We start from the raw sequence: 12949 nt of genomic DNA, 5'->3' as shown, positions 1-12949 counted from the left end.
CAGATACCTATGTGATGCTCATAAGCTAGATGATGCTCGAAGATAGTCACAACTTGCCCAAGGATTGTACAAGGACAGTAAGTGGTTGAGCTGTGATTTGAACCCAGGTCTTTGTGACTCTAGAATCATGTGCTTTCTATTTGACCAAGACATGCATGCTCACTCAGTCGTGTCTGACTTTTTGCAACCCCATGGACTGCAGCCTGCCAGGCTCCGCTGTCACTGGGATTTTCTTGGTAAGAATACTGGAGTGGATTGCCATTTCCTCTTCCAGGGGATCTTCCTAACCCAGGGATCCAACTTGTGTCTCCTGCATTGGCAGGCAGATTCTTTACCACTGAGCCACCAAGACAGGTGACTGGTGAAGGGGAGGTGGGGAGGGAAGAGATGAAGATGGGATGGCTTATTTGGGGGATGGTGCCTTCTCTACAGGGTGAGGTCGGGTTCATCCCAGCAGTTCTTGGTTTCCTTGAGGCCTCTGCCTGCTTAGCCTCTGCACTTTGCTGACCTTCCCTAGAACTCCCTGGCTCCCTGATGCCTTCACAGCCTCCTGCTCTGCTGGGTGCTAGGGGCAGGCCTGGAGGTATGTGCTGAGGCAGAGGAGCAATGGGAGAGGAGAGGAGAGGAGACATGCTTCATGCAGTAGTTGCAGGAAGGAGACCCCCCACCCCCAGTCTGGCAGCCCCCACGGAGGAAGTGCTCTGGGGAGGCCACAGGATACAGCTTCTGAGGGTCCTGGGTGCCACTGATCCTCTGCACAGCCTCGGCCCAGAGTTTGATTAGCTGGGCCTGGCTCTCCTGGTTACCCAACAGGCCGGCTGGCCAGGGGCCAGGCTGCAGTGGGGAGGCTCCCTGGCACCTCCTCTTGCTTTCACTCCCAGCTGGTAAACAGCAGAGCAGGAGCCAGACATGCCTCAGCCTCGTGACTGCAGCCCACTCCCCCCAACGTGGTGCACGTGGCACCTGGCGTGGAGAGGCGGGTAGCTGTCCCCTCCTGGGCCTGCCTTCCCATCTCGCCATCCTCCACTCATGCCCCACCCTGGAGCTTCACGCTCGGCTCCTAGCGGCACCTCCATTCCCAGGTGGCTCCCAGAGTCTCCGAGGGCTGCAGCTTACAGGACAGAGGTTAGAAGTAGAGAAGGACTTTCCAGCTCCCAGGATGGTTGACAAGGGGGTAGGGAGTGAGGAAGAGTGAAGTGGAAACTTTTGGGGACCTTCTCGTACCGAGAGTCTGAGGGCGTGTGTCTGTGTCTCTGAGACTCTGATTATCCTCATGTCCTTTTGGTAAATGCATGGCCCACGCATCTGTGTACACTTCTCTGCACAGAACAGGATGTTGGTCTGTTTTGGGGTGCAGCCCCTTGGGCAGGCTTCAGTAAGCAAAGCTCTCTGAAGAACCCCCAGGCAGATCAGTGGAGCCAGTGAGAGGCAGGGGCCAGGGGCACTGGGAGTGCTGCTCTGCCAGCCCCTCCCCACCCACAGTTGGCTTTGCGTCCACTCAGGACCCTCTCTCTGTGTTTCCCTCTGCCAACCCCCCATGCCTGAGGCTCTTCTGTTTTCTGTGCTTCATCTCTCTCTTTTCTTTTCTTTAAGCCTCCTTTCCTTTCTGACTCTGGGTCTCTCAGGATCCTTCCTGATCTCCCAAGCATGGGCACAGAGCAGAGGCCATGCAGAGCGCCTGGCAATGGGCACTTGGCCCTGGCATGGTGCCAGGCAGCCCTGCCTGCCCCAGATACCACGGGTCTGGTTGCCTCTCTCAGCCCCGCCGCTTCGGGTCACTGTGTAAGGTGGGGGAGGAAGTGACTGGTGGTTGGGAAGACAGGGTCCTCCTAGACCTAAGCTAGTTACACACTTCCTGGACATTTCTACCCCTTCCTTGCCCTAAGCATGGATGTCTGGTGTTCTTTCTCCCTGGGGCAAGAAGGTAATTCACCCTTTTGGGAAGTCCCCTCGTGCCTACCCTTCCTCTCTTCTGCTCCAATCACAGCCCCCTTTCTGGAGGAATCCAGAATGCCTCTTCTTTCAGAGCAGGGCATTGGTTATTTCCTCCTCACATTTTTATGCAAGGAAGAGGCTGATAGGGATCAGAGAATCATTTCACCCGCCACGTGCCCAAGTTCCCTTATCAGGGGAATCTGAAAGTGAGGGGCAAGCAGCCTAGAGGGGGTGGAGGGTGGTGGTGGCGGCTTGGAACTGGGGAACAGTCACCAACTTCTCTTTCCCTTCTTCCCCACCCCTAAACCACAGAAACCACTTAAAGCTCAGGGCAGGCCTGCCCTCCTGGGGGGGCCTGGGGTGGAAAGGTGGAAAGTACGGGGACCTGGGCAGTCTGCATGCCACATACTACCTCAGCTCCATCCTTCGAGGCCCACCCCTCTGGCAAGCCTGACCCAGAGATTAGGAACAGTTTCCTTTAGGTCCTCCCTAAGAGGTCCATGCCTGGGGAGAACTCAACGCACTGGAGTGACTCGGGAAGGGGGCCCAGGCCCCTCAACCATGAAAGAAAAGACATCCCACTTCTATAAACACCTCAGTCACCAGCTCTCCCCTTTCCTGTCACAAAGGCCACTGTAGGTGGAGGGACAGTAGAAATGTGGCCCTAGTTCCTGGCCCTGAACGTTCCATGTCCCCCTGCCTGTCAGTTAGCATTTGTGGTCATTTAGGCTTGGATGCAGCAAGGAGCGTTGAAAAGCAGGAGCTCTGATTTTTGGAGCCAAAAGACAGATAAGAATGCAGCCTACTATTATCAGGCCTCAATTACCACATCATTAAAAGGGGGACAATAGGTTCAGGATGGGGGACACAGGGACACCCATGGCTGATTCACGTCAATGTATGGCAAAACCACTACAATATTATAAAGTAATTAGCCTCCAATTAAAATAAATAAGTTAATTAAAAAAAATAAAAGGAGGACAATAATATCAGTCCAGACTTGTGTCTGAACATACTTTGAGGCCAGAGCAGTCTGCACACTGGAGGGAGTCTTCGGATCTTAGTGGCCCCAGGGCATGCTTTTGTGGCTTTAGCTCGCCAGGAAGTTCCTCCTGAGACTCTGTGGTCCCCAGGGTGTGGGGAGGGGAAGGTTGCCACTGTGGACGTTGAGTGAACTGCTCCTGACTGGAATGGACTTGAATTCTCACCTCTCAGGCACCTCTGAGCAGCAGTAGGAGGTGAGGAGGAAGCCACAGTCCTGAAATTTCCCTGCAGCCAGGGCTGCTCCTCAGGCAGGTTTACTTAACCTCTCCGATCTATCTGCTCGGTCAAATAGGAACAGAACCCACCTTTCTGAGTGGTTGCAATGATTAACTGGCATAATGAGTAAAATACAGGACCTACGGGTACAAAGTACTGTGGTTAAAAAGAAATGTTTCAGTCTCTCTCTCTCTTTCCATTCCTCCCTTCTTCTCTCTGTCTGACTTCCTTCCTTTGCCCCTTTCCTGCTTCAATTTTCTCTAAAACAGATTACCAAGTAACATTTTTACATTTTGCTTATTCATTTTGTAACTTGTCTGATTCCCATTTCTGTTTTTTTTCAGTGTTTATTTATTAATTGGAGTATGATTGCTTTCAATATTGAGTTGGTTTCTGCCATACATCAACATGAATCAGCCATAGGTATACATATGTCCCCTCTCTCTTGAACCTCCCTCCCACCCCTCTAGGTTGTCACAGAGCTCCAGGTTGAGCCCTCTGTGTCATATAGCAACTACCCATTAGCTAGCTATTTTACATGTGGTAATGTATATGTTTCAGTGCTACCCTCTCAATTCATCCCACCCTCTCCTTTCCTTCCCTGTGTCCACAAGCTTGTCCTTTATGCTGTGTCTCTATTGTGCCTGCATGCTAAGTCACTTCAATTGCGTTAGACTCTTTGTTACGCTATGGACTGTAGCCCCCAAGGCTCCTCTGTCCAAGGGATTCTCTAGGGTTCTTTACCACTAGCTCCACCTGCGAAGCCCTGAGTCTCTATTGCTGCCCTGCAAATAAGTCCATCGCTACCATTTTTCCAGATTCCATATATATGTGTTGATATCAATATTTATCTTTCTGTTTTGGACTGACTCCATTCTGTGTAACAGCTCCCGTTTCTGTTCTGATCACTGCTGTATCCAAAGCCCAGCACCTGCCATGTGTGTATGTGCTAAGTTGCTCAGTCGTGTCTGACTCTGTGCGACCCCATGGACTGCAGCACACCAGGCTTCCCTGTCCATCACCAACTCCCGGAGCCTACTCAAACTCATGTGCATTGTATCGGTGATGCCATCCAACCATCTCATCCTCTGTCGTCCCGTTCTCCTCCCATCACTTCATGGCAAATAGAAGGGAAACAATAGTAACAGTGACAGACTTTATTTTCTTGGGCTCCAAAATCACTGCAGATGGTGACTGCAACCATGAAATTAAAAGACACTTGCTCCTTGGAAGAAAAGCTATGACCAACCTAGACAGCATATTAAAAAGCAGAGACATTACTTTGCCAACAAAGGTCTAGTCAAAACTAAACTCTGGACTTTCCAGTAGTGAGAGTTGGATGTGAGAGTTGGATCATAAAGAAGGCTGATCACTGAAGAACTGATGTTTTTGAACTGTGGTGTTGGAGAAGACTCTTGAGAGTCCCTTGGACTGCAAGGAGATTAAATCAGTCAATCCTAAAGGAAATCCTGAATAGTCCTGAATATTCATTGGAAGGATTGATGCTGAGGCTGAAGCTCCAATACTTTGGCCACATGATGGGAAGAAATGACTCATTGGAAAAGACCCTGATCCTGGGAAAGATTGAAGGCAGGAGGAGAAGGAGAGAACAGAGGATGAGATGGTCAGATGGCATCACCAGCTCGATGGACATGAATTTGAGCAGGCTCCGGAGTTGGTGATGGACAGGGAAACCTGGCGTGCTGCAGTCCTTGGGGTCAAAAAGAGTTGGACACGACTGAGTGACTGAACTCAATGGACCAGATGCCATGATCTTCTTTTTTTGAATGTTGAGTTTTAAGCCAGCTTTATCACTCTCCTCTTTCACTTGCACCAAGAGGCTATTTTCTCTTATGGCTTTCTGCCATAAGATGGTGTCATCTGCAATGAATATTAAGGGTTGATTTCCTGTAGGATTGATTGGTTTGATCTTGCTGTCCAAGGGACTCTCAAAAGAGTCTTCTCCAGCACCACTATAGTGAGGTGACTGAGAGCTCAGACTCTAAGGCCAGACTGTGGTTTAAATCCTAGTTCTATCCCTCACTGGATTAGTAAAACTTGAGGTCACACTGGATAACAATATTAACAATAGTACTTAACTCTCATGGGAGTTGCTTACAAGTTGTTGGATAAGATTCCTTGCATGCTGCTGCTGCTGCTGCTAAGTTGCTTCAGTCGTGTCCGACTCTGTGCGATCCCATAGACAGCAGCCCAGCAGGCACCTCTGTTCACAGGATTCTTCAGGCAAGAATACTGGAGTGGGTTGCCATTTCATGGCGATCATATTTTTTGTAGCTGTTAGTGCTTAATATTAGTTGATCAATGCTACCACCTGGTGGACATCTGGAGCAGGATTTTCCCTGGCCTGGGGGATTGGCGAGGGACCTAATCAGGGGAGGGAGAAAGAATGGAGGAGCATGGGGTGTGTGTGTGTGTGTGTGTGTGTGTGTGTAATGCTAGCATTATATATGCTGAGGTTTATATAGGTAACGAAGGCTTGGCCCTGGTTATGGGCACTTGGCAAAGTGAGAAATGGCCCAAGGGGGTGGGAAAAACAAGCTGGGTTGGCACGGTGTCTCCCTCCCTCCCTCCCTCCCTCTCCTCCTCCCTGTTTTCCTTTTCCAAGCCTGCCCCGAGCCAAGAGGAACCAGCTTCAGAGAAGGAGGGGTGAGAGAGAAGAAGGTCACTGCTGACGTCAGGGACATTCAGGTAGGAGGTAAATACACTGTGACCTACACGTATCCATCTTCCACATTCTGCCCCTACTCACCTGGGTAGCCTTTTCTGAGCATCCATGAGAATAGCTCTCACAGTCCGGTGGGACCCCCTCTGCCCCCAGGACCTCAATCCCTGTGACCTTATATCTTGGTCTTTCAGCACTCAAGTGCGGCTTTACTCCCCAGGGAGGCCTAGGTATGGCAGGAGCAGGCAGGAGAGGATCCCTAAAGGCATAGTTTGCTAGTCTGACATCCTCTGACTCACTCCCAAGACCCAGAAATTTCATCTCTCTCTTCAGATCAGATGTGGGTGTGAGTGGGGTGCTAGATGGGTGGGGAGTGTTGATTTCCCCTGTGCACCCCTCAGGAACCCCCAGGGGAAGGAAAGTTATGCGGGCTTCAGTCACAGAGCTTTTCAGTGATTGGAGGGCCCCCTGAAGGGATAGGGGCCTTGTTGAGCAGGGACTTCGGACCCACTCAGGTCAGACCTAGTGAACTAGTGTCTGAGTCTCTCAGGAACAGAGCTCAGGATTCTTTCCCTGTGTTTAACAAGCTCATCCAGCATTTCTGATGTCTGGTAATTGTGATACTCAAATTCAAGTTTGAGAACCACTTCTTAAGGTCTGCTCCAAATCAGAAAACCTGAATGAACTTCCTCCATCCCTTGTAGGGCCAGGGCAGAGGGAGGAGGGCAGGCTGCAGATCTGACAGCGCAAAGTGCAAACAAGGGGAGACAGATATTTTATTTGCAAAAATAAATACATGCTGGGCAGATGGAAAGAATGGAGACTGTAGACCCGGTGGAGCCCTCCTGAGGAAGAGACCGTCTCTCAGGCTACAGGCTGAGATGGGCAGGCACCAGGGAAGCCCCGGGACCTAGCCCAGCACCCAAGGGCGGCAGCAGGGCAATCAGGGGCGTCTCACACTCCCCCAGCAGCACGTCCCTGCGGAATCCTGCGCCCCTGTCCAGCACCTTGGCCCTCAGACTGTGGGCGGCCAGGTCTGGCGGGCCGAGCCCATCGAAGAAAAAGTCCTCATTGAAGATGGGGTTGGTGCTGCATTTGACCACTCGGCTTCGCTGGCCCCGCGGCCGGGCGCGCGGCCGCAGCCTCAGCACCACGCAGCAGCCGCCCCCGCCGCTCCCGGGGCCGGCCCGCGACCGCGGCAGGCCCTCAGCGCTCACCAGGCGCAGCCGCAGCCGCCCGGGCCCGGCCGGGTACTCGGCGGAGAGCCGCAGCTGCCCTCCCCGGGGCTCGAGGTGCAGCACGCTCTCCTGGGTCGGCCGCAGTTGGCAGCACAAGAAGTCGAGGTGGAAGAGGGGCGGCGTGGGCGGTCCCGCGCGGCGCGAGGCGTGTGGGCTACTGCCCGCCGAGCTCGCCTGCACCCGGGACAGCGAGCGCGGCCGGGGCCGGTCAGGGCCTGGCCGCGGCGAGCCGAAGGGCGACGAATCCGGCGACGAGGCCGTGTCGCTGTCGGGGGCCTGGCAGAGGCGCAGGTCCGGGGCGGAGACGTGCAGCCGGGACGGCGTGGGGGGCAGCCCGCCGGCGGGGGTGGGCGGTGGCCAGTGGAACAGGGACTCGCGCCGGCGCGTGTGCGGGCTCTCGGGCAGGAAGGCCCAGCCTTCGCGGCCCGCCAGGTGTGGCAGCGAACAGGTCGCGGGGAGGCCGCGCCCGCCGCTGTGGGGCAGCGCGCCACCTGGGTCCCGGAGCCGCGGCGGGATAAAGAACTGTGGGATGCGATCCGGAGTGAGGACGTTGGGGCAGGGGTGAGCCAGCGGGCACGGGGTGCGGCGCTTAGGAAACAAACTGGAGGGCGCCCATCGGGCCCTGGGCTCCGCGGCCCCTGCCCTGTAGCCAGCTTTCTCCAAGAGCCACATGAGGCGGCAGCGGTGGTGGTGGAGTGCTGAAAGTCCGAATTCCACGAGGCCGAGAGGATCCGAGTCCAGCGTGGAGGCTTGGGCAAGGAAAGAAGGGGAGCCCAAGGTGAATGATGCTGCAAACGTACACCGGGTGAGCTGCTGCCGCTCCCTTCTTTGGGGGCCCAACCGGCGCACTAGGCCCTTTTTGAGCGGCAAAAACAAAGGGCGACAAAGTCTGGGGGTCCGGAGAGAAATGGAGTCCAGGGCTAGACAGTCAGGCCTCGGACATACGAGTACACAGAGTCCCCCACTGCTTTCACTGGTACTAAAGATGTACACCCACTTCGGAGTGAGAAGGCCTAACGCACCCACTGGAACCCTAGACTCCTATTAGAAGAATCGAGTTAACACCACGTTATCAAAAGGTCTGTAGTCTCAAACACTGACCCAGAGCTGAAACTCCCTCATATTCACTCTCCTCCTCAAGAGACACCGCGGCCCTAGGGGAGGGGGGAGGGGGGATGTTACCCCCTTCTCCCATGCCCATTCCGAAACACTGGGGCTCTCCTCCAGGGTCTGATCTGGCGCCGCTTGGGACTCCCTCCACTCCCCTCCCCACCCCCACCCCTTGGCTCCCGTTCCTTGCTGCTGCGCAAGTTTCTGCAGGTTGAGCCATCCTTCGTCCCTCGCCCCACTTGTATCCTCTTGCTCCTCCCTCGCCTTCCGGGGTCGTTCCAGGCCAGAAACAACCTGCCTGCACATCTGACTGCTGCCCCGAGAGCACCCGCGGCCTGCTCAAGAAGAGCACCTCTTGGGGGCACAGGATGCCACCCCCGACTTAAGCCCTGGCTGTCCGGCTCCCTACCTCCCAGTCCTACCGCATCCCGAGTCTGCAGCGGACCAAGTAGTTGGGCTGCCCCTCCCACTCTCCACTCCTTTTCTCCCTAGGAAACCGCTGAGCACAAAGACAGCATTGATTCTCCGTCACCTTCTGACCTGATTCCGGGAGGCCCTCCGCAGCGCGCTTACCGCCCGGCTCACCGCACTCCCAGGGAGCGCGATGTTCTGACTTTCTGTCTGAGAGTCTGAGCTCCAAAGCAGTGGGCTCGGCCTGGCGCCCAGAGTTCAGGCCTCACCTGTGGGCCGCCTCTGGGTCCTGGCGTCGGACCAGGAGCCGTTCGAAGCCGGGAGGGGAACAACTTCCTCTCCAGCTTGCTCCCCCAGCCCAGTCCTGGGAGGAGCTGGCAGGGGCCTCCGTTGTCTACGTACGACCTCTTTTCCTGGATAAACACAGCTCTGTCTTTGAGTCCATCAGCCCGGCCTTCTTAACTCTTTCCTTCAGGTTTCTAGCAGCAAGCCAGCCCTGTGCCCTGGGGCCTTCTCTGCTGGGAGTTGGGGAGGGCTGCTGTGAAAAGGGAGACAGCCATTCGTTTGCAGTGGCCTCCATCCCTTAATGCTACCCGGGCACCACCCAACCCTCCTAGGTGAAACCTACAGCCCTGACCACACAAACGGTAACTTCTGCAAAGCCCTCCCTGCTGGAATCCTGCCTTGGCCCCCATTGTTTAGTTCTGGAAACATCCCAGTTGCTCCCAAACACAGTGACTGCAGTGACTGGTTCTTTGAATTACACTGGACCAGGGAAAAGTGACCAAGCTGGAAATATCTGGACATAGAGACACTGAGGACAGAGCTGTTTCCATCAGTGAGCAGAGGTCAGGCTTGTCAGATGTGTGTTAAACTGTAAACATAGTGTCTCCCCCTTCCTTCCTGTCCTTGAAGGCAGATTCTAGGAAACACAGGCCACCACTGGCAAGATGAGACCATCAGCTGTACTTCAGGAACACTCACCATCCTTCATTCCCGCCTTAGGACATTCATCTTCGAGGACCACTTCCCCTTCACCCTTCAGATCTGGAGGTCCTCACTGACATTCTCCCACTGAAATTAGGATGTTCTGTTGTCTGCTTTCATAGTGCCCCATACTTCTCCCTTAGGGCCCTGTTCAGTTTCTTTTTGTGTGTGTGATTTATTTCTGTGACTGTTTAATATCCTCTTCCCTTAGTAGACTGTAAGCATCACAAAGACAGTGCTTAGAACAAGTCAGATGCTCAGTCAGAATTGTGAATGAATGAATGATATTAAGCAGGTGGCTCAGCCAGTAAAGAATCTGCCTGCGATGCGGGAGACCCGGGTTCCATCCCTGGGTCAGGAAGATTCTCTGGAGAAGGGAAAGGCTACCCACCCCAGTATTCTTGCCTGGAGAATTCCATGGACAGAGGAGCCTGGCGGGCTACAGTCCATGGGGTCTCAAAGAGTCAGTCACAACTGAGTGACTAACATTTTCACTTCAAGCAGAATTGTATCTGAATTAGTTCATTTATCCCTTCATTGTGTTAAATGCTGGGGATACATAGAAGGGGGAAGCAGACAGACGATAAGGACAGCAACAAGGCAAATTGTGAAATTCGGGAAATGAACAAGATTATTATTTTGACATCTGATACTTAAGAGTCTTCAGGGAGCAAAAGTTTCCTTTATGGAGATGACTGGCAGCACCCAGACCCTTCAATCCAAAGGCTTCTGACTTAGCTCAGCCTTGGTGTCGTTTCTGGGGACAGTGGTCTGTGTGGAATGCTGCAGCCAAGAACTCGCAGCTGTGGCATCAGTCAGGCTGGGGATTTGAGCCCTGGGACTTAATAAATGTATGACCTCTGGCATGTAACTTAATCTCTCGGGAGTTCTTCTTTCCCATCTGAAAAGCGGAGAGAAAATATCTAAACTTCAGAGTTAGCATGAAGGTTAAGATCATACATAGAGGTTTTCCTGGTGGTCCAGTGGTTAAGAATCCACTGGCCAATTCAGGGGACACGGGTTCCATCCCTGGTCCGGGAAGAGCCCACAATCTGAGGGGTAGCTAAGCCCATGTGCCACAATTACTGAACCCTTGTGTTGTAACTACTGAAGCCCATGCACTTAGAGCCTGTGCTCTGCAACAGGAGAAGCCACTGCCATGAGAAGCCCCGCAGTGCAACTAGTAGCCCGCATTTACTGCAACTAGAGAAAGTTCATGCATAGCAACGAAGACCCAGGGAATTAAACAGAAATTAAAAAAAAAAAAACAAAAACAAACAAACAAAAAAAACCCTAAAACTAAAAGAGTGAAAATGATCATACTTGGGTATCAGTTAGACTGACTTCTGCTACAAGCACATGAAAACAGAAACCCCAATTCAATCTTACTTGACAATAAGGACATTTTTGTCTTCTGTGATAAGTTCAGAGGAAGGGTAGGATTCAGGGAAGTTTGATTCTTTAGTTTCATTCATCCATCCATCCATAGTTATTGACTACCTACCACATGCCAGGCACTGTGTACTAGACTCTGAGGATATAGCAGAGAACAGAGAAATCTTCTGGCCAAATGGAATTTATACTTTCGTGGGAGAAGAAAAACCATAGACAAAAATGAATCAGTAAAAAATACAGCTTGTCAGATGAAAATCAGTGTCGGGGAGAAAATTAAAGTAGGGGAGGATCATAGAGGGTGTCAGGAGAGCATACAATTTTAAATAGTGGGGTCAAGGATGGCCGTCTTGAGAATGTAACATTTCAGTAATGATATGAAGGAAGGAGAAAGGAAAGCATTCTAAGCAGAAGGAATTGAAATGCAAAGTCCCTGCAGCAGAAGCATGCCTGGAGTGTTTAAGGGGGCAGAGTCCAGTGTAGCTGGAACAGAATGAATGATGGGAAGATGACCTTAGAGAGATAGTAAGGTCAGAATCTTATGGGGCTTGAAGCCACTGTAACAGTTTTAGCTTTTCCTTGTGGTGAGCTAAGGAGTGATACCACTTGACTTATGCATTAAAAAGGTTGCTCTAGCAGCTGTGTTGAGAGTAGAATGAGAGGGATAAGGGCATAAGTAGGGAAAACAGATAAAAGAATATTGAAATAATCTTTGCACAAGATGATTGGGGCGTGGATCAGCATTGTAGTAGTCAGTTTCTGGCTACATTCTGAAGATAGAATCAACAGGATTTCATGATGGATCCATCCTTATCTAAAGAGAATTATCCAAGGTTTTTGGCTCTAACAGTTGGAAGAATGGAGTTGCCATTTGCTGAGGGGGAAAATACGAGGAGCTCAATTTTAGATCTGAAGCTGAAGCTCCAATACTGTGGCCACCTGATGTGAAGGGCTGACTCATTAGAAAAGACCCTGGTTCTGGGAAAGATTGAAGGCAGGAGGAGAAGGGATGATAGAGGACGAGATGGTTGGATGGGATTACTGACTCACTGGACATGAGCATGAGCAAGCTCCGGGAGATGGTGAAGGACAGGGGAGCCTGGTGTGCTGCAGTCCATGGGGATGCAAAGAGTCAAACACAACCGAGCGACTGAGCAACAATTTTAGATCAGTTAAACTTGAGCTGTCTGTTAGACATCTAAATGGAGATACTGACTAGAGGGATGGAATTGGGTGGGAGGTAGGAGGGAGGTTCAAGAGGGAGGGGACATATGTATGTTGCTGCTGCTGCTAAGTTGCTTCAGTTGTGTCCAACTCTGTGTGACCCCATAGATGGCAGCCCACCAGGCTACCCCGTCCCTGGGATTCTCCAGGCAAGAACACTGGAGTGGGTTGCCATTTCCTTCTCCAATGCATGAAAGTGAAAAGTGAAAGTGAAGTCGCTCAGTCGTGTCCGACCCTCAGCGACCCCATGGACTGCAGCCTTCCAGGCTCCTTCGTCCGTGGGATTTTCTAGGCAAGAGTACTGGAGTGGGGTGACATTGCCTTCTCCGGGACATATGTATAGCTATGGCTGATTCATGTTGATGTATGGCAGAAAACAACACAATATTATAAAGCAATTATCCTTCAGTTAAGAATAAATAATTAAAAAAATGGAGATGTTGAGTAAGCAGGTAGATGTGTGAATCCAGAGCTTAAGGAGAGGCCCAGACTGGAAGTATAAATGTGGGCACCGAGAGAAATGTAAATGGAATTTAAAGTCAGAAGACTTGATAAACTGTAGGTAGAAAAGAAAAGCCATCCAACAACTGAGTCCCAGATGCCCCAGCAGAGTGGGAGAGGAGGAGGATGGTGAAGAATCTGCCTGCAGTGCAGGAGATCCAGGTTCGATCCCTGGGTCAGTAAGATCCCCTGAAGAAGGGAATGGCAA

At 52.1% G+C, this 12949-nt stretch overlaps 1 protein-coding gene across 1 annotated transcript; it reads right to left on the bottom strand.

Moving 5' to 3' along the window:
• Positions 1-6657: 6657 nt before the first annotated feature.
• On the bottom strand, positions 6658-9056 carry C2CD4D (C2 calcium dependent domain containing 4D). Its single transcript, XM_070363452.1, has 2 exons — positions 8767-9056; positions 6658-7865 (listed from the first exon to the last, which is right to left on the bottom strand). The coding sequence occupies exon 2, from the start codon at positions 7786-7788 to the stop codon at positions 6748-6750; it is 1041 nt and encodes a 346-aa protein (XP_070219553.1). The 5' UTR covers positions 7789-7865; positions 8767-9056; the 3' UTR covers positions 6658-6747.
• Positions 9057-12949: the final 3893 nt, after the last annotated feature.

This window comes from Bos mutus, chromosome 3, assembly GCF_027580195.1.
Source record: "Bos mutus isolate GX-2022 chromosome 3, NWIPB_WYAK_1.1, whole genome shotgun sequence".
In the NCBI taxonomy this organism is placed as follows: Eukaryota; Metazoa; Chordata; class Mammalia; order Artiodactyla; family Bovidae; genus Bos; species Bos mutus.
Note: the sequence above shows the minus strand (reverse complement) of the source record. Positions and strands in the feature narration are given on the sequence as shown.

Coding starts and splice junctions, on each gene's coding strand:
- C2CD4D (XM_070363452.1), bottom strand. CDS start 7,788: ATGTGGCTCTTGGAGAAAGCTGGCTACAGGGCAGGGGCCGCGGAGCCC.